Source organism: Cetorhinus maximus, chromosome 27 (genome assembly GCF_964194155.1).
Source record: "Cetorhinus maximus chromosome 27, sCetMax3.hap1.1, whole genome shotgun sequence".
Taxonomy (NCBI): Eukaryota; Metazoa; Chordata; class Chondrichthyes; order Lamniformes; family Cetorhinidae; genus Cetorhinus; species Cetorhinus maximus.
The window spans coordinates 29,833,348-29,853,133 of record NC_135905.1 but is presented as its reverse complement, the minus strand read 5'-3'; the positions used below and the strand labels follow the sequence as shown (position 1 = coordinate 29,853,133).

The 19,786-nt window shown below is 43.3% G+C and overlaps 1 protein-coding gene across 4 annotated transcripts in view; it reads left to right on the top strand.

The window, feature by feature from the left end:
- The window catches only part of LOC144668683 (PH and SEC7 domain-containing protein 1-like), a 159,271-nt gene that overhangs the window by 39,766 nt on the left and 99,719 nt on the right, over positions 1–19,786 (top strand). For all 4 annotated transcript variants that reach the window (XM_078530986.1, XM_078530988.1, XM_078530987.1 and 1 more), the window contains exons 3-5: positions 4,234–5,278; positions 17,637–17,748; positions 18,296–18,797. In XM_078530986.1, the coding sequence (XP_078387112.1) occupies positions 4,331–5,278; positions 17,637–17,748; positions 18,296–18,797 (1,562 nt within the window). In that variant the 5' untranslated portion in view covers positions 4,234–4,330. The remainder of the gene's footprint in view (positions 1–4,233; positions 5,279–17,636; positions 17,749–18,295; positions 18,798–19,786) is intronic.

Genomic DNA, 19,786 nt, shown 5'->3' with positions numbered 1-19,786 from the left:
GAAGTTGTCAGTCATTACCCTAGAATCCACCTTCTTCAGAAATCTGAATCGTTGACAGGTTCATTTTGTCATCTCAGTTTAGGTGCTCACAGTACGCATGAGAAACTGTTGCCATGCTTACCTAACCGTTACTCAAAACATTCGGAATTGGTTAGGCACTTTGCAGCAATTTCCAACTCATTCTGTCAGTGGACAAGGCTTCCTGCTGGGAGCAAAGAAAGTCAAGAAAATAATCCCCCAGAGGCGCACTGCATTAGTGTTCAGACTCTTCTTGTCTTTTAATGGTGTTTAATCATGCCTCTCGTCTGTGTGTCTGTGTGTCTGTGTGTCTGTGTGTCTGTGTGTCTGTGTGTCTGTGTGTCTGTGTGTCTGTGTGTCTGTGTGTCTGTGTGTCTGTGTGTCTGTGTGTCTGTGTGTCTGTGTGTCTGTGTGTCTGTGTGTCTGTGTGTCTGTGTGTCTGTGTGTCTGTGTTTCTGTGTGTGTTTTTGTGTTTCTGTGTGTGTTTTTGTGTTTCTGTGTGTGTGTGTCTGTGTGTGTGTCTGTCTGTGTTTGAGTGTTTTTGTGTGTGTGTGTGTGTCTGTCTGTCTGTGTTTTTGTGTGTGTGTGTGTTTGACATAATCAACATTCAGCCACACTCAAGGATGCTATCCTTGAGATTACAGTATTTATCTCCAGCATGTTCTACTGAGACTGCCTGAGCGAGCATTTGAAAGCATTGCATTTTGTCAAGCTCAAAGCTGTGAGGAAATCTTGGAAAGGCATAAAAATTTGTCTTGAGCACATAATCTATCCTGATGCTTCAGTGTAGCATCATGGGAGGACTGTAGGATTAGGTACAGCAATTCCGACATTATACAGATTATTATTATCGATATACATCTCCCTTTCAGTCTGTGCCTTACGCAGTGGAACAGCCCAATGGCCTTGGAATAGTTTCACTGGCATTCCCTGATGAAGTATCCATAAAGGTATGGTCAGACCACGTTTAGATTTTGGACATCATATTTTAGGATGAATATATTGATCGGTCTTGGGGAAGTGCAGCTTGTGTTTAACAGAATAGTTCCGAGACTTGAAAGGTTAATTACAAGGAGAGATTATACAAACCAGGGGCTGGATTTTATGTGCCCTTGCTGGGTGTGTTTTCGGGTAGGAGGGCATGTAAAATAGGGTGGACACCCACTCCCAAGCTCACCCCCATAACATGATAGATGGGCAGGCGCTGAAATCAGCGCGCCATATTTAAATAAATAATCAAGGGTCAATTGAGCTTGTTAATATGTTGCCCATGCCATAATATGGTTGGCGAGGGCAGTCGGGTGAGAGTGGGCAGGCCGTTTTTGTTAAAAGGTTTTTAAAAGGGTGGGAAGGGGGGGGCTCTTGCTATCTTTGGGGGTTGCACCTTGCGCATTGCTGGGGGGGTGGAGGCAACTCCCCTAAGATAGTACCCCCCCTTTCCTTCTGACCCGCCTGCTCTCTAAAACACACCACTCCCACAACCCAACCCCCTCCCTAAGCTGGCCAAACCCTCCCTGCCAAATACCACAGACTTACTTTTCCCAGGGATCCATTGGGCTGCCTTGTTCCTTGTTGCCATCCCAGCAGTGCCCATGACGCGGGATTGGCCAGCAGCTGCCGAGGGAGGGGCTTCCTCCCCAGTGAGGGGCAGGAGTCCCACTGGCGGGGTATTTTAGTCCACCCACAGGAGGCTTTGGCGTGGACTGAGTCGGCTTTGAGCTGTCTGCGTCCTTGTAAAATGCAGCCCTCGTGTTGTGTTCCCTGGAGTGTAGCAGGTTAAGGGGTGATTTGATTAAAGTTTTCAACACATTAAGGGGAGCAAATAGTATAGATAGATGGAGATAAATAATCTCCGCTAGTTGGGGAGTCTAAGACTAGACGGAGGACAGATAGCCTAAAAATTACAGCTAGGCCTTTCAGGAGTGAAATTAGGAACCATTTTTTCACAAAAAGGGTGGTAGAAAGTTTGGAGCTTTCTTTCACAAATGGCAATTAATGCGAGATCAATTGTCAATTTTAAACCTGAAAGTGAGATATTTCTGACCCAAAGGGTATTAAGGGATATGGGGCAAAGGTCGGTATATGGAGTTAGGTCACAGATCAGTTATGATCTCTTCAGATGTTGGAGCAGACTTGAGGTACTAAATGGCCTCACCCTGTTTCTATGTTCAGAACAGCATTAACCTTCGGCTGCTGTTACTGAGAAGCTGTTTCCTTTTTTCAGTTTTCCCTGTGTGACTACCGCTTGGGCTGGCTTCACAGCTGCCTTAACCAGTCAGCCCTGAGAATGTGCGTTGGCAAACTAGTTAACCATTACCACCATCTCCTGCCCTCACCTGATGCCCGTACATATAACACACATGGGTACAGACATCCACCCGCACACAGGACTTTCCATCGAGGAGCTATTAGCTAGTCATCTCGATTGGCACTCCTGCATCTAAAGGTCAGTATTGTTAAATCAGTATTGTAGAAGCTGAATTCTACTCTGGTGGTATATCTACCCAATAAATTGTTGGCTGTCTAGTCTTATACTTAGCATAGGACGAATGAACGTGTTGGAAGTAGGAACAAAATAATCAGTCGGCTCATTTTATTGCTATATTTGTTTTAGAGGCACAACACTCTTGATTTGTGAGCAATCTTAGTTCTGAACGCTGCGAGTTGGTTAATATTGAGAAGCCTCCATTCTCTGTTGCTCACTGTCTGTCTGACTCTCCTTTGTCCGTCCTGCTGTTTTCCCCAGCCTACATCCTCTCACGTGGCCCGAGGATATTAATCAGGATTAAATCAACTTCAATCATAGTTCATTCTCATGGATGTAGTGTAAACAGTTCAGGGAGCGGGGGGAGGGGAGACAGTCTCAGCTGCCATTCTCCCTGTTATCCGTCCGTGGACACTGTGAGCTGTGTCACGACAGGTTCCGCGATGGTGCTTGAGATAGTTCCATTATTATTGCTATTTTATGACTTACTTTAAACAAGCTTATTCGGATTGCATGGTAACATGGTAACCTGGTAACATGGTAACCTGGTAATCTGGTAACATGGTAACATGGTAACCTGGTAATCTGGTAACATGGGGTCTGGGTATTTGCTCAGACGGATTAAAATTCAATTTTGTTCCTGTCAAATGCCAGCAGCCAAGTTCTACCCTGGTCCTTTCGGTTTTGAACCTGTGTTTGTGCTTGCTAGATGGCAGGGTAACTGGCTGCACAATACAGGTACCAGCTGTACAGTACAGTGCAGGGCAGACGCACGCATGCTGCCCTTAACCCTGTGGGCACAAAGTACCCAAGAAAGAAGAAAGAAAGACTTGCATTTACATAGCACCTTTCACAACCTCAGGATGTTCCAAAGTTCTTTGCAGCCAATGAAATACTTTTTGAAATGTAGTCACTGTTGTAATGTAGGAAATGTGGCAGCCAGTTTGCGCACAGCAAGCTCCCACAAGTAGACAAGTTATGAAAAGATTCTCCTTAAATGGGATCAGAAATGACCCGACTGACCTTAACCCAGAGCTCTTGCACTTGAGTAAATGAAATGTCCTTTCATACACGGATTGCTTTGATTCTCAATTAGTGAGCCATACCACTGGTAACCTTCTGTTATAAAATCATTATTCACTGGTTGCAAGGAATTACTGAAAGAAGCTTTTATATTGCACTTACTCCTGGAACACGTTGAGGCACAGAGACTGTTGTTATGTTGGCAGGAACTCAGCCAATGTCATTTAGACTGGATGTTGGAGCAGCACTGGGTTTAGCATACCTCAGGCCGCTGTGTAGAGACATTGCAAATGCAACCATAGATTTCCTTTACTTTGTAGTAAGTTTGTAAACTCATTCAATTAGTTAAAACTGATCTGGGACAGCCTAGCCTAGTGATATTTCACACCGTGTACATTTGTCTTTAAGTAGGTGTGTATGTGCGTGTACATGTGTTGTGTTCTAGGCATTTGCTCCTGTATGGGTGTACGTGGCTTTTAATTGAGCTTCCTTACATTATTGGGCTTAATGTGGGATAATCCCAATTTTGGGAAATAGTCCAATATGATTGCTGCCCCTTTGAATCATTGGGATTAGGTCCTCGGCTAGATTCAAACCCTCTATTTCCAGTAGTCTCACGGGACTTTGATTGGAATTTATGTTTGAGCTCCATGCTGATTAATACGGTGATGGTGTTTGTCAGTAATATATTTCTTGCATTTTCCTAGGTTGGAGAGCCGATGCACCTCAACATGGGAAGGTGACTGTGGTACTCCCACTCCTACTGCTTCTTACTAACTTGTATTTGGATTGAGTTTGTGCAAAATGGCGCAGAATGCAAGTGTCATGACTTTCTACGTGGAGCTGAGAGCTGGTGCCTCTGAGAGCTGTGCCAAAAGATCTCCAGGATTGTCGAGCCGTGCCAGTCTGAACACTGCACAGTCTGATGCCAGTGCCCAGTCTCCGTGCCTGCTCTCGCTCAGTCCCCGGACGCCACAACCCCGTGCACAGAGACGTAGTCTGCCACCAGACACAAGGATGGATTTCCTGGGCTTTCCTGGTCATGAGAAGGGCACGACATCACTCATTCGCACACGATCGGAGACCAATCCCTTTCGGGAAATTACTCCCACTAGTCCTGGGCGGTCCACTGCCCCAACCTCTCCAGTATGCATTAGGACTCATCCATTTTATCCAGTTACCTTGGAGAATACAGTAAGAGGGATGGGCGGTGATACCAGAGGTAAAAGCTCAGTAGTCACATTCAGCTACATCGAAAAGGCCAAAATAAAAACTATCGGGAATCCCTTCAGTGTATCAGCGCTTCCTCGGGGAGCAAACCTTACTGTCCCCTCTGCTGGATGGAACAGCCCTCAAACTGGGCACAAAATGCCTCGGGGACCTGTATCAAAACCAGTTCAGATGGAGCATCTTGACATGCGGTCAAGTGCAGTGACCTCGAGAACCTCCAGAGAGCCATCAAATGGTCTAGTTCCTACCCGAAGTTTGCTTTCATCGGTTGGGAGTGCAGGTCAAAAACATTCTGACGCTGCAACTCCAGGTTCGTGCTCTGGAGAAAATAGCCCCCGGACTGGGAAGAAAATACTTCAAGAGCTTGTCTCAAAGCCAATCCATACAAAGACTGTGGATCTTGGAACAAATCTAATGACTGCGATGATTCGCACCGAAACTTCGGATAGCCAAGCTGTTGCTGCCATTCCAAACTTGGATCCAATTGGAAGAGAAACCCCAAACAGTCCTGACATCAAACAGGTACATACTGCCTAAAGCATACATCAGCATTAAACTGTGAATAATCTTCACAATAGATGGGGTATTAATAGAGGAGTTTAGAGCCCCTGGGATTGGCTGCCTGGGATGGCTAATGATTGGAAAGCTGGCAGATGGGAGTTTCTTCCCCTCTCTGGCTCCTGTCAACGCTACTGTCTTTCCCACTGATAAGATATGCTGCTGTGGAGCAGCAGAGTTCACTCCTTGCTCCAAACAGAAGGTAAACTGCTGCAGGAGATTTCACATTCACACGCGAAACTTGTCCAGTGGTGATGGTCAAATCAGAATGAAAATGAATTGAAACGTGTGAACTGTGAGTGCGGAGTTGTACTGCCAGAGCTACTGGACAGAATTTAATCCATTATAAGGTTACTTGTTTTTTCTGACATTGAAGTTTCAGAGTGGTGATGTTCTCATTGCTACACTATAAACGCCAGACACTTGCCAGCGTCTCAGGCTATACCAGACTCTTCACAATCTCATTTTACAAGTCAACTCCAAGTTGATCTTCTGACCCCATTAACGATCCAGTACAAAGTACGTCAACTCCTGTCTCTGTAATCTTGCTTGTGTCAGACAAGCTGCCTCATGCCTTTGTTAACTCCACTTTGCACCATCCCAGTCCTCTGCTGGTTTTCCTCACATTCTCCATTAACTTCAGCCCAACCAAACCTCCTCTGTCCATATCCTTTCCCGCTCCTGCTCACTTCTTACTCCATCCTTCCCGATCTACATTGGTCCCAATTCTTCTAAATTAAAATGATTATCCCTGCGTTTAAATTCCATCAAGTCAAATTATAGAATATTATACATATTCTCTCTCTCTAACTCCTCCAGGCTGACGCTCAAGGTTCATTTCTGTACCTCTCATTCTGATCTCTTGTTCACCCCTCCCCCTTCCCCTGCAATTAATGGCCACATCTTCAGCCAAGTGCCTCACTAAGCCCCTGTGCCTCTTCATCTCCCTCCTTATCCACATTTTTAGTCATCCTTCCTAATAGCTTTCTCTGTCTATTTTTGTCTAGTTACACCTCTGTGAAGTGCTATGGGGATCTTTTCCTATTTCATAACAGTGACTACACCCCCAAAGCACTTAATTACATGTAAAGTGCTTTGGGATCCCCTGAGGTTGTGAAAGATGCTATATAAATGAAAATCTTTCTTATCCTTAAAGGCAGTAGATAAAAGCAAATTGTGTTGTTGGTTTTGAGCCATCTAAGAAACAAGTTGGCTTCTGTGGTGGAGGGAAGACTGTAGTATATTTTCTTGCTGATGTATTAGCATTGACTAAAGGGATTTCCTCATCCGAATCTACCTGTAGCGATCAGACAGAGATCCTGGAGAAACCCAATGGCCAGCCTTAAGTGTGAAATATCTCCTAACAGGCTGATAGGCGCCAGTAGAGATGTGATACAAATATTATTCACCACACATTTTCCTTTTCTTGCTACCTTGTTGGATCTGCTCTCTCTATCCCTATCCCTCTGCGACATGTTGCAACTCTAGAGAATCTTCCTCAGTCCCCCAGCCCCCGAGAATTCAGGTTGTTAAGCATTGGCACATGTAAGACGATTAAGGGATGGACAAGGAAGTGGATTTGAGGTGGAAGATCAGCCATGATCTTATTGAGCAGGCTCCAGGAGCTGGATAGTCCGCTCCTTCTCCTATCTCAACAACTTATGATGGGCTCATATGTTCATAAAATTCTAGCTGCCCTGCTTGACCTAAGTCCTGTCTGCATTGAGGTTCCTGTGAGACCTGTGGAGCATGTACTAGATATATAATAGTCACTGTATGGGCTGAAAGTACAAATGCAGCAAGGCGTGAAGCGGTGTGGGAGGGCTTAATGCTCTGAAAGGCATCTTCTGTCTCAGATCAGATCGAGCAAACCCTGTATGAATAGACTGATTTCGAATTGTTCAGGTAAAGCAAGCTGAACTATCGCACGCTTGCATATGGATGGCTTTGATATAAGGCACATAATATACTCTCAGCACTGTCTCTTTGTGTGTGCTTGCTGTTCAGTAACATGCTGCACCAGGTAAGTCTGTCCCTTCTATAATGGCATATTGTCCTAGACTTTGAGAATTCTGTTAGAAATATCTTCAATCTCTTGTGATCAAAAAATGAAAATAATGAGGGTTTCGGAATTACAGCAGGGGATTTAGTTAGCCGTGTTTGTCATGGAATGAATCTAAAAGGGGAAACCTCAGTCTGATCCCACCAGGAGCTGATCTAAATGAGGTGTTTAAGATGATTAAAGGATTTGACAGAAATAAAGAAATTATTGCCTCTGGTTGGGGTGGGGGGAGTCCAGAAAAAGGGGGCTTAAACCTTAAAATTATAGCTAGAAGTTCAGGGGTGATGTCAGGAAGAACTTCTTCACATAAAGGGTGGCGGGAATCTGGAACTAATCTATTCTGGTTTCCAGACATGACTGTCTTTAAGTTGAAACCCCATCTCCTCCAGCAATACTGGCACGTGTTAAAGGTCCCAGGACACTAATTCAAAGAACAATGGCCCGATCAAAATTTTCCCTCAACCACTGCCAGCAAAAACAGAGGAGCCTGACATTCATCGTGTTGCTGTTTGTGGGATCTTACTGTGTACAAAATGGCTATATCACTTGTTGACATGAGACAAATTTCTGCACAAAGCCATGCACTGTATGTGAAGTTCTATAGGATGTTCCTGAGAGAAAATCATTGAAAATCAGGAAATGCACTCATGAGTACGAGCAGCAGTCCGATGTTGCTGCAGCTCAGGTCTCTGTTGTATATTTGATTTTTCTTAGAGCAAAGCAGAGATGACACTAGTTTATAAGTGTGCAGGAAATTTATTCACAGAGTTTTATACAGTGCTTTAAAATGTCTACTCCATGCTTCAGCTGTCAGTTTCTAGTAGCTTCTGTGTGGTCTGTTTATTTACCTCTGAATCAATGCCCAGGCTTAACCAATCTAGCACAGTGAGCATAGATCAGACTCACATAATCAAACGCAGAACGATTGAACCATTGAACATTACAGCCTGCAGTATGACTAGGTTCACGGCTGGTTTCAACACTTAGTCAGATCAAGTCTTGCTTCCAAAATTGGATAACGGCATAATTACAAGACTGTTTTCTCATCAAGGGACACTGTAGACCGTGAGAACAAATCCCACTTCATAAGCATTGTCCAAATCCGGATATTAGATTACAGGCATTAAGTCACTGTCTCTTATCTGTTCCTAAACCCTGTTGGATGAGGACTGGCCAGATGATCACATTTCATCCCTGGAGTCCGTGCTCAAACCCAGGTATGGCTGATTAGGCAAAGATGAGCTCCGTTTGCTGACTGCAAGTGTACTAAATAGAGTGAGTAATGTTGACCTAGTTTTTTCTGAACGGCCTGTAATTTGATATAAATCTGTGTAGAGTCGGTAAACTTGCTCAGTGAAGCCACACTGATGGTTGGTGTGGGAAATGGGTGATGTCAAGCTGTTGCAATAATGTGCGCTCTTCAAGGTTTGGAATTAAGGTGCAGTACAAATTTCGGCTAGTGTGGATGGAGCTTTCAGTCAGTTAAGGTCATGGACAAAAGAACCAAGAGGGGAGATGAGGAGAATTTTTTTACGCAGTAAGTTGTTATGATCTGGAATGTGCTGGCTGAAAGGGAGGTGGGAGCAGATTTAATAGGAACTTTCAAATGGGGAATTAGATATGCACGCAAAAGGAAAAATTTGCCGGCCTGTGATGAAAGCAGCAGAGTGGGGTTAATTTATAGAATGGTTATAACACAGAAGGAGGCCATTCGGCCTGTCATGTCTGTGCTGGCTCTTTGCAGGAGCAATTCACCTAGTCCCATTCACCCGCATTTTCCCTGTAGCCCTGCAAATCTTTCCTCTTCAGACAATGATCCAATTCTCCTTTGAATAATTGGATAGCCCTTTCAAAGATCCAGTACAGGCATGATGGGCTGAAAGACCTCCTTCAGGTCAGCAGGAAAAAGAAAGCTGTTAATTCTGCTTCATCGGTCCCTGTTGTGAAAATGAATTCTAGATCTCCAGCTTTACCACCAGATTGGTGGTTGGGAAACGTACAGAGGCTTTGGTGAGGAGGGACATTTGTGAATGAGGTGTTCAGTGTACAAGCTTCATGAAGTGAAGTGTCCCTGAGCCAGGATCCAGGATCATCAATAGCAAACTATCTGTTATTCATCTCAGTGCTGATTGGAGGAGTTTGCTGAATGCTGGTTGGTGTGTTATAGTTTACAAAGGAGCTTTGAATCATGATGGTAGAGAGCCTCCAACTTTCATTCCATCACATGGCTACCTAAAGATCTCTCCCACTCTTACCACCTACCCATTGGTGTGTATTTGGAAGGATTTGCCGGTTGATACTCAACCTACTTGGCCATCAGGTCCTGGGGTGGGACTTGAACCTGGAGCTTCTGGCTCAGAGGTAAAAACACGACCCACTGCGCCACAAGACTACCAACATCTTAGTGAGTGCTGAATGGCATTTCCTTATTCCCAAACCTTCTTAAGATGTCCCGTGTCTCCGATGAACACAAGATTGCTGAATATTTCAGGACTATTGGTCCGATGTTTTGATTCTTGCTGTATTATTTTAAAGTCTTGTGTTGCTTATCCATGGTTACATGGCATGGATGACATTGTTTCATGTCAATATTCCCTACCTTTGTTATTTGCTGTTGGTGAATATTCTGGGTTGTCTAAGGTGAGCTTTGTATTTTAACAAGGGGCAGAGTGCTGCTGCAGTTCACTCCTTTAAAATCTAATGAGAATTGGGTTTCAAACTGCATAAAAAAGATTTCTTTAATAACCACTGGGTTCATTCATTGTACCAGTCATTCAACCACTTGCACAGCATTGTGATATATCAGTCATTAATACAAAGATTGTATTTTTCAATGCCTTGTCACATAAGTGGAATTGGATATATACTCAAAGGGATAATTTGCTGGGCTATGGGGAAAGAGCACAGTAGTGGGATTAATTGGATAGCTCTTTCAAAGAGTTGGAACAGGCATGATGGGCCGAATGGCCTCCTGCTGTGCTACATGATTCTAAGTGCAATAAATCTTGATATAAAGTGGCTAAAAATGAATGACTTTTTGCGCAGAGCAAGACCCCATGAAACAGCAATGGCCAGATAATTTGCTGGCTGGAGAAGGAAAGTTGGCCAGGATACTGGGAGAACTCCCTGCTCTTAGAGTCAAAAAGTCATAGAGTCACTGTAGCACAGAAGGTGGCCATTTGGCCCATCACATGCCAGCTCTCTGTAGAGTAATCCAGTCAGTCCTATTACCTTGCTCTATCCCCATAGCCTTGCAAGTAATTTTCTTCTTTTTCAAGTTGTGCATGCGATCTTGAATATCCACTCGAACAGGCTCATTATGCTGATTGGCCTCTTTCTGTGCTGTACCATTGTATGATTCTATCTGGTAAATGGTTCTGAAGAAGAATCTATGAGTTAAATATAAAAGTGTACAGTGATTGTTCATGTGGCAGAGATTATAGGTGAAATAAGATGCCACTCAGTGAAAAGAGTGATGCTTTTACTGAGGAGCAACTTTCTCTGGTGTATGACCAGACTGTTTGGAGCAAGTGTCACTGAATATTTCAACTGCTGTCCCACTTATGTTGACGTATTCGTAAATCTTGCCCTGACATTAGCTGTACATACAAGGTTGGATAGAATGCCACTCTCAATATTAGGGAATTATAGGTGAGAAGAAGTTAGTCAAGCTTAGAATCATATGGCACAAATGGAAGCCATTTAGCCCATTGTGCCTGTGTCAGCTTTTTAAAAAATTTACTCTTGGGATGTGGGCATTGCTGGCTAGGCCAGCATTTATTGGCCATTCCTAATTGCCCTTGTTTAGAGGGCATTTAAGTCACATGTGGGCCAGCAGATATCCTTCCCTAAAGGGCACTTGTGAACCAGATGGGTTTTTACAACAATCAGCAATGGTTTTATGGTCATCATTAGACCTTTAATTCCAGATTTATTTTTTATTGAATTCAAATTCCACCATCTGCTAAGGTAGGATTCAAACCCAGGCCCCAGAGAATTACCCTGGGTCTTTGGTTAACCAGTGCAGTGACAATACCATTACCCTACTGCCCACACTGTTTAAAGGGGCTCTCCAATTAGTCCCAATGCACTTCCTTTTCCCCATAGCTCTGCAAATCTTTCTTTTTAGCTATTTATCCAATCGCCTTTTGCTAAGTTACCGGTGGATATTCCTCCACTGGTTACCAGTGAATATGCCTCACTTTTCACTGCAGACAATTCCAGATCATAACACCTCATTACCTAAAAAAACTCCCCTGGCTTTACTGGCAGTTATCTGAAATCTATGTACACTGGTTACCAACCCTCCTGCCAGTGGAAGTACGCTCTCTCTGTCTACTTTATCAAAACCCCTCAGGGTTTGAGACTGGATATTGAACATACGAACTAGGAGCAGGAGTAGGCCATTCGGCCCCTCGAGCCTGCTCCGCTGTTCAATAGGATCATGGCTGATCTGACTGTAACCACACGCCTATCCCTGGTAACACTTCACCCCCTTGTTTATCAAGAATCTATCTAGCTCTGCTTTGTAAACATTCAAAGACTCTTCTTCCACTGCCTTTTGAGGAAGGGAGTTCCTCTCATGACCCTCTGAGGGGAAAAAAATTTCTCCTCATCTCTGTCTTAAATGGGCGGCCCCTTATTTTTAAACAGCGACCCCTAGTTCTAGATCCTCCCACAAGAGGAAACATCCTCTCCACATCCACCCTGTCAAGATCTCTCATGTTTCAATCAAAGGTGAAAATTAAAGGTAAAAATGATCTGATCTAACCCATGTCCAGTATGGACCTGGCAATACTGCAGCCCAGTTGGTCATAAGGTGCTTTTGTGCAACTGAATGATTCAGTGCAGTTAATCGCACTGTCGAAAATAGGCCTATTGGATACCTTGTTCTCACTGTGTTAGTTTAATTGCCCCAGTTCGTTTTGACTCTCCTAACCTTCCAATCCATGGCCAACCTTGTAAGCACATTGTGCTGGTTCATGAAGCACTGAGACTATTTTCCTGCTTGTAGCATCACACTTACTCCACCCCCTCAATGGCCTGTCCCTTTCCCCCTCTCAAACCTGTTTACATTCAATTACATAGAATATCCAGCACAGGTATGAGTCATTCGGGCCATCTAGTCTGTACTGGTGTTTATACTCCACATTAGTTTCCCTCCATTCCATTTACCTTAACGCAGCATCTACCACGAACACTTCCTGTGGAAGCGACTTCCACATTTTAACCAATCACTGAGTAAAGAAATTTCTCTTTGTTTTCCTATTGGATTTATTAGTAACCATTTTATATTTATATATCTCTTCCTTTTGGGTTCTCCCACAAGTGGACACATTCTCTCCACGTTGACCCTGTCCAATTCATTTATAATTTTAAAGACGTCTATAATTTTCCTCTAATCCCTCTCTTTCCTGAAGAAAAAAGCCTCAAGTTGTTCAATCTACCCCGATGGCTTGATCTCTCAGTCCTGATCAACCTTTTTGCCACTTTCCCCGGTGTTGCTATGTCCCTTTTATCCATCTGAAGATCAGAACTGTTCACAATATTCTAAGTGTGGCCCCACCAAGTTACTTTTAAGGCAGATTTACTTTGACCCATCATTCCCGGCAGCTAAAGTTTCCAGTTATAAAGCAGCAGAGTGAACTATCCATGGCCTTCAGTCTCTCGTAGGCTGTTGGATTAGGGCACAGTCAGTCTTCAGTGTGCATGCAAGAGACCCTCCGATGTCAAAATAGGCTTGCAGGAAGGCCAGAGGCAGCAGATGGTAAATAAACACATAAGAGCAAGGCACCAACTGCACTGTCTGGAAACCCTGTGCATAAAGGACATGGGACCTGCAGTTGTGGCCAGACTATTAGGCTGGCACCAATCCAACTTGTTAGCTGTAATTGAGGTCTGCAGGGACAAGCATAACTATTGACTGGCGCTTTCCCAACTCAATTATTAGGCTATTATTGAGGCTGAACTGAATATGCAGCTGTGGATTGCAGTTTGGTGTAAACATTATGTAGAATGATTGAGAGCGCCTATAGGGATAACTCATCAAGACGATAGAGATGGGGAGCACCAACAATTTGGATCTTGCTGTGAGTTGCTGGGTCTGCTCAATGCCCAACACAGGAGAAAGTTGTTGGAATGTCCAGTTGACACGCTGGGTAGGCATCATTGATGGTGCCCGATCATTAAATAGACTGTGATAATTGGCCTGGGAACACATTTGCTGCTGGGAATATGCAGCCCAGTTAGAAGTGGCTTATTCCAGTTGCTTCCCATCAGTAACTTTACTCAATTTCCCCATGATTTGTTTCTTGAAATTCTTTCCTCCAAAAGAGGGAGGTAGAGCAAACCAGAGAGGCCTTTCAAAGAGCAGGCAAGGGCATGATAGGCTGAATGGTCTCCTTCTGTACTCTAAGATTCTACAGTTTGATAATTTTTAAATCCGACAATGCTAGAAGGGTCAGTAAACCATGACACTGGACCAAGGAGACAAAATAAAGAAAGAACTTGCATTTATATAGCACCTTTCAAGTCTTAAGCATTTACCAGCTAATTAAGTGTCGTGTTATTCTAATGATATAATACCTTGGGCTTACCTACTGTACAAGACACAAGACACCAATCACTCTTAAGGGATTGAGTAAACTCCTAGTAGGTTGGTTTATTAAGACTAGGCACATGTGAACAGATATAGGTATAAAGCTTGAAGACATCAGAACTGTATGTGTGTGCGCTGCTCAAAGGAAAAGTGAAACTAAGACTGGATCACGTGACATGTTTCCCTTCTGATGATGTCATGCCGATATCCCTTAAAGGCATCTCACAAGTATTATTGAAGTGAGTCACTGTTGTAGGAAAACGCAGTAGCTAATGAGATATATTTAAAAAGCCAATCTGTGTTACTGCTGAAGGAGAGTCATACAGACTCAAAATGTTAACTCTGTTTCTCTTTCCACAGATGCTGCCGGACCTGTTGAGTTTTTCCAGCATTTTCTGTTTTTATTTCAGATTTCCAGCACCTGTCCAGATACTCCTCCCTATTGAATTTATCGGAAATTAAAATCAGAAGAGGTGAATAATGGGTGGGCGGTTATCAGCAAAGGTTAAAGTTTGCCTGTTGTGTAGGGGTTACTCTCTCCAATTATCCCCCTGTGTCTCTGTCTCTTTCTGTGGTTTGGTTTTAGTGATGTTGGTTGAGGGATAAATATTGATCAGTTAATTGGGAGAGTTCGCTTGCTGCTCTTTGAAATAGTCCTAGGGAACCTTTTATGTCCACAGTGCATCTGAGTTTGATGTGTCATCCAAAAGATGGCAAATTTGGCAGTGCAGCACTCCCTCAGTACCCCATTGTGAGATATCGGCTAGATTAAGTGCCTACGTCTTTGAAATGGGACTGAATTGGTGACAGATATCTGAGTTTTGTTCCTCCATGGTGGTGGGGAGGATGGGATGGTTGCTACATGACAATAAAATGAACCAAAGGATGAGGGTGAGCATGGCGTAGGCCTCATGGTCATTTCTAGTCTTTACATAAACACAAATGTTTGTTTCTATAGGGGGGCATTTTCAACTTTGCCAAAAGTGTAAGGGGTGATAATGGGCTGACCACCTGTCCAGATACTCCTCCCTATTGACTTTATTGGAAATTAAAATCAGAAGAGGTGAATAATGGGTGGGCGGTTGTCAGCAAAGGTTAAAGTTTGCCTGTTGTGTAGGGGTTACTCTCTCCAATTATCCCCCTGTGTCTCTGTCTCTTTCTGGCTCTTTCTGTTGTGAATACCCACCTCTTGACAATTTGTGAAGTAGGAGTTGTCCAAGGCTGATCAAATCTATCTCAAGGGAAACTAAAGTAACTGAAGTAAACAAAAGAAGGAAAGAAATTCATTTAGAAAGAGTTTTGTCACATCACTCAGAAACATTCCAACATGCTTGACATAGAATGAATTGATGGCGTCATGTACTGCTGTTAATGATGGCGTTATATACTGCTGTTAATATGTACTGCTGTTAATAGCCTTGTAGATGGATTCAAGAGGTTTTCATTGTTCCCTTAGAGAGACCTGTCCATTTGACTTTCTACTTGAAAGCCCAACTGCACATGACATGATGGAACATTGGAATATATATTGGGATATATTGAAACAAATCAACAGCTGTGATGGCTACATGACACTTTACCAGTGACCTCTTGCATTCCTCATGAGTATGGACAGATGCTCTTGCATTGTCCAAACCAACTAATTAAACTTGCAGAACAGTTTGAATAAAGCCTGGTCGATGAATGTTTTCAAAACACAAGCACAATACTGAACAATGTTTGCAAACTGTACAAGCATCAGGGATGAGTGTTGTGCCATCAAATGTGTCCCTCAAGATTCACAGTAAATTAGACTGCAAACTGAATCAGCTGGATTTGTCGTCTCTGAGAGCTGTAAATTATAAAAGCTTTACATTTCTCACGGTCAATATTTCTTCCACAAGCAACATCACTAAAAAAACAGATTATTTGGTCGTTATCTCATTGCATTTTGTGGGGCCTTGCTGAGTGTAAATTGGCTGCTGTGTTTCCTATGTTACAAAAGTAACTGCATTTCAAAAAAGCACTTCATTCGATGTGAAACATCTTGGGAATGTCCAAAGGTTGTGAAAGGCGCTATATAGATGCAGGTTCTTTCTTTCTGGCTCTTCACAACAGCCAGTCCAAACAAGTCTTGTGAGATCCCCGGGGACTAGGAACCCATGGCACTAACATGCTAATAGTCAGAATGTGCACACAGTACCCTGCTGTAGCAAAGCATATCCTCACAGACAGCGGTATATGTACTGGTGACAGCGCCGACAACATGGAAATCATGGCTAGGAATTTCCTGGGAGCTTCTCCCATCCACTGCTGTCATTTCAGTGGATGTTTAACAGAAATGCCATTTACAAAATTATAAATAGAGCTGAAACTCCCCTCAAACACCTCTCCATTTAAGTTCACAAACCCACCATAGCAGATTGTGGAACTGAGTTCAACAGATCTGCTCATTTTTGCTGTTACAAATGTCTACACAAAGTCCATATGCATTCCATCACAGCTTGGAATTGACCACAAAGTTGGCTGAGTGAGAGGAAATAGAGGGTAGTGGTAAAGGGTTGTCTTTTGGACTGGAAGAAGGTGTTCAGTGGCATTCCCCAATATTCAATACTTGGATCACTGCCTTTCTTATATTATTAGTGACTTAGACTTGGGTGCACAGGGCACAATTTCAAAATTTGCAGATGACACAAAACTTGGAAGTATTGTGAACTGTGAGGAGGATCCTGATACTTCAAGTGGACACAGACAGCCTGGTGAAATGGGTGGACAATTGGCAGATGAAATTTAATGCAGAGAAGTGTGTAAGGTGATATGTTTTGGTAGGAAGAACAAGGAGAGGCAAGATAAAATAAGGGGTACAGTTCTAAAATGAGGTGCAGAAACAGATATACCGGAGGGTGTATGTGCACATACCATTGAAGCTAGCAATGCAGATTGAGAAAGCAGTTAAAAAAGCATATGAGGCTTTATAATTAGAGATATAGAGTATGAAAGCAAGGAAGTTGTGATGAACCTTTATAAAACATTGGTTCAGCCTCAACTGGAGTAACTGTTCAATTCTGGGCATCACACTTTTGGAAGGACGTGAAGGCTTTAGAAGGAGTGCAGAGAAGATTCATGAAAATGTTGACCGGCCTGGACATGATGGGCCGAATGGCTTCCTTCTGTGCTGTAAACGTTTATGAGTCTACGAGTCTATGAGAATGTTTCCAGGGATGAGGAACTTTAGTTACGTTACCTCTTTTGTGGCTTGATGTCAGTTTTTTGTTGTGGGTGTGAGTACACTCCTGTGAAGTGCCTTGGGGTGTTTTTTTATGTGAAGGGTGCTACCAAAATGCAAATTGTTCTGTTGAATATGAATAAAGGGCACTTGAAATTCCCAGGTTTGGGACTGTTTCTGTTGCTTTACAATAGGAGCCCACTATAGTGCATTAGTTCACCAGCATTGTACAATGGACCAGACACAAAACTAGAAGCTGAAATTAGAGCACACTTGTATTAATTTGGTTTCATAAGGAAAAATTGATTTCCATGGTGACCCCTAGGGCCCTGACTCTAGCCATGGAATTTTAAGAGTGTTTTTGGTTCAAAAACTGCAATCAGCTACTGCTCCTCAGCTAGCATGTTGGGTCTCACTGAATGATGAACAGACAGACTTCAATCATTTTATTTTGAAGGCTAACTCTTGCATACTGGTTGGGGAATATTCTGACCGGGCTCAGCGGATTGCAAAAGCCAGACGGGAATTCTTTTATGGACCATCGGAACCACAGATTCCAGAAGATAAAGGTAAGCCTCAAAACCCATATTGGGGCATCTTACAAAAGGTGCCACTGACTGTAAAGAGTCATATTGAAGTAATATAGGATCAGGTGTAGACTTATATTGACGCATTAAACTGCATTATTTGCTACTGCATGTTAGAGCATCCTCAAAGACCCCCTATGGACAATAACGGGAAGTAGTGTAGATGGAGGAGACACATATGGAGTAGTACAGACTGGATGGGGCAAATGGCCTGCTTTAGTGCCGCATGCTCTATGTAATGGAAGGATTCGTAGGCTGCTCCACGACACTCCTTCCATGGCTGTAACCACGTGTGCGTGGTTAGTTGCCTAATGCTCTCACTTAGGAACTTATACAAACATGCTTGCTGGTTGGTACGCTCTGTGCAATCGTACAAGCACTGAGCTGTTCAAACTGGATCCAGTTCAGGTGTACACACTGTACAAAAAAATGGGCTTTAGCTTTGGATTTGTGCTGCCGCTCCAGATCTTCATAACTCACCGACCAAGGGCGGGGATTCAGTTCCTAACAATCTGTTGTGTGCTTGCAGCTGGCTCTGAAACCCGGCAGTCACTGGCGAATCCGCACTTTACCGTGACGAGTGAAATAGCCAAGAACCAGCAAAAGGGAGCATCCACCGGTGGATCTCTTGAGGCACAGCCATGTGTGGTCAGTCATGGCGCTGCCAAGGTAGTTAATGATTTGAAAAATGCACCTTTGTCAAATGGGACTTCTGTGGTTTACAAAGCAAGAGACCAAACTAGAACAACCAAGTACTCGGAGACTGATCTGGATGCTGTGCCTATCAGACGCTACCAGGAGACTAACCTGGATGAAGTCATGGCACAATACAACATAACCAGTCCAGACAAGCACGACAGTATTCACCATCCGAGTTCAACAGTTGCAAGTGACACTGCTCAGATGGACCCTCATGCTCCTTCAGGAGGCTACATGCGAGATGAGACCACTGGGAATTGCGAGGGGTGCAGAGAAGAGCAATCAAAAGAGGATGATGTATTCTCTGAACCATCTTCTGCTGCTGATGAAAGGTAATCAGTTCCTATTGAGCATGTGTTACAATGTGCATCCTGTTAATGTCATGTTAACTGCATTGTTAAGGGTAAACAGATGGAGGTTTTGATTGATTAAGTATCTTGAGCACATATAAAGAGGGACTGCTGGAACACTGGGTTAGTAGGCAGGAGGTAGACATATATAATGCTGTGTTCTGTAAGTAAACAAACTATCAAGTAAAGGATTTGTGTCCAGAGTCATACTTGATCATCTGGCTTGGATTCAGTTATCTCATAAAGTATCAAACTGCTGCAAAGAATTCTAACTAATTAAAATCCTTCTCATTAAGAGACCCCGGATGGTAGTCCCTTAGCATGACGAGATTTCCGTCTTTGGAATCTGTATTTTAATCCAACTAGTTTGATGGCAGCGTTAGATACAGGACAAATCTCCACATACTGTGTTCCAACAACCTGTCTTAGCTCCTGAATTGGAGGATCAGTCCTTCCTGAATCAATGTGAGATTTCAACCTTCCACATAAACAATCCTTGGAGGCTTTTGGTGTAATTCTGACAATTTGAGTTGAGTTGTGGGCAGACTGAGGTGGCTAAAGCTTGGATCATTTAAGGCCCTTGTGGATGTCAGAGAGCCAGCCTGCTACAGCAACGGAGGTTGTCCTGTCAGCTGTTTTCTTTACTTTGGGTATAAAGTGGCTATACAGCACCGCAGGGAAATGCTCATATCTGAAATTTATCGTTATTACCAACAATGAAACACCAGACCAGATAACCTGATGACTCCCTGCTGTCAGTGAGCTTCCCAATAGAACTATTGTACATAAACCTAGTCATTATTACGTGGATATGGGGTAGTGACGAGTGGTGTGATTTTTCTTTTGATAAGGTCCCACACAGGAGGTTAGTAAACAAAATTAGAGCACATGGGATATGGGGTAATTTACTAGCATGGGATACATACACGTATCCCATACATATACATACACGGGATATACTAGCATGGGAT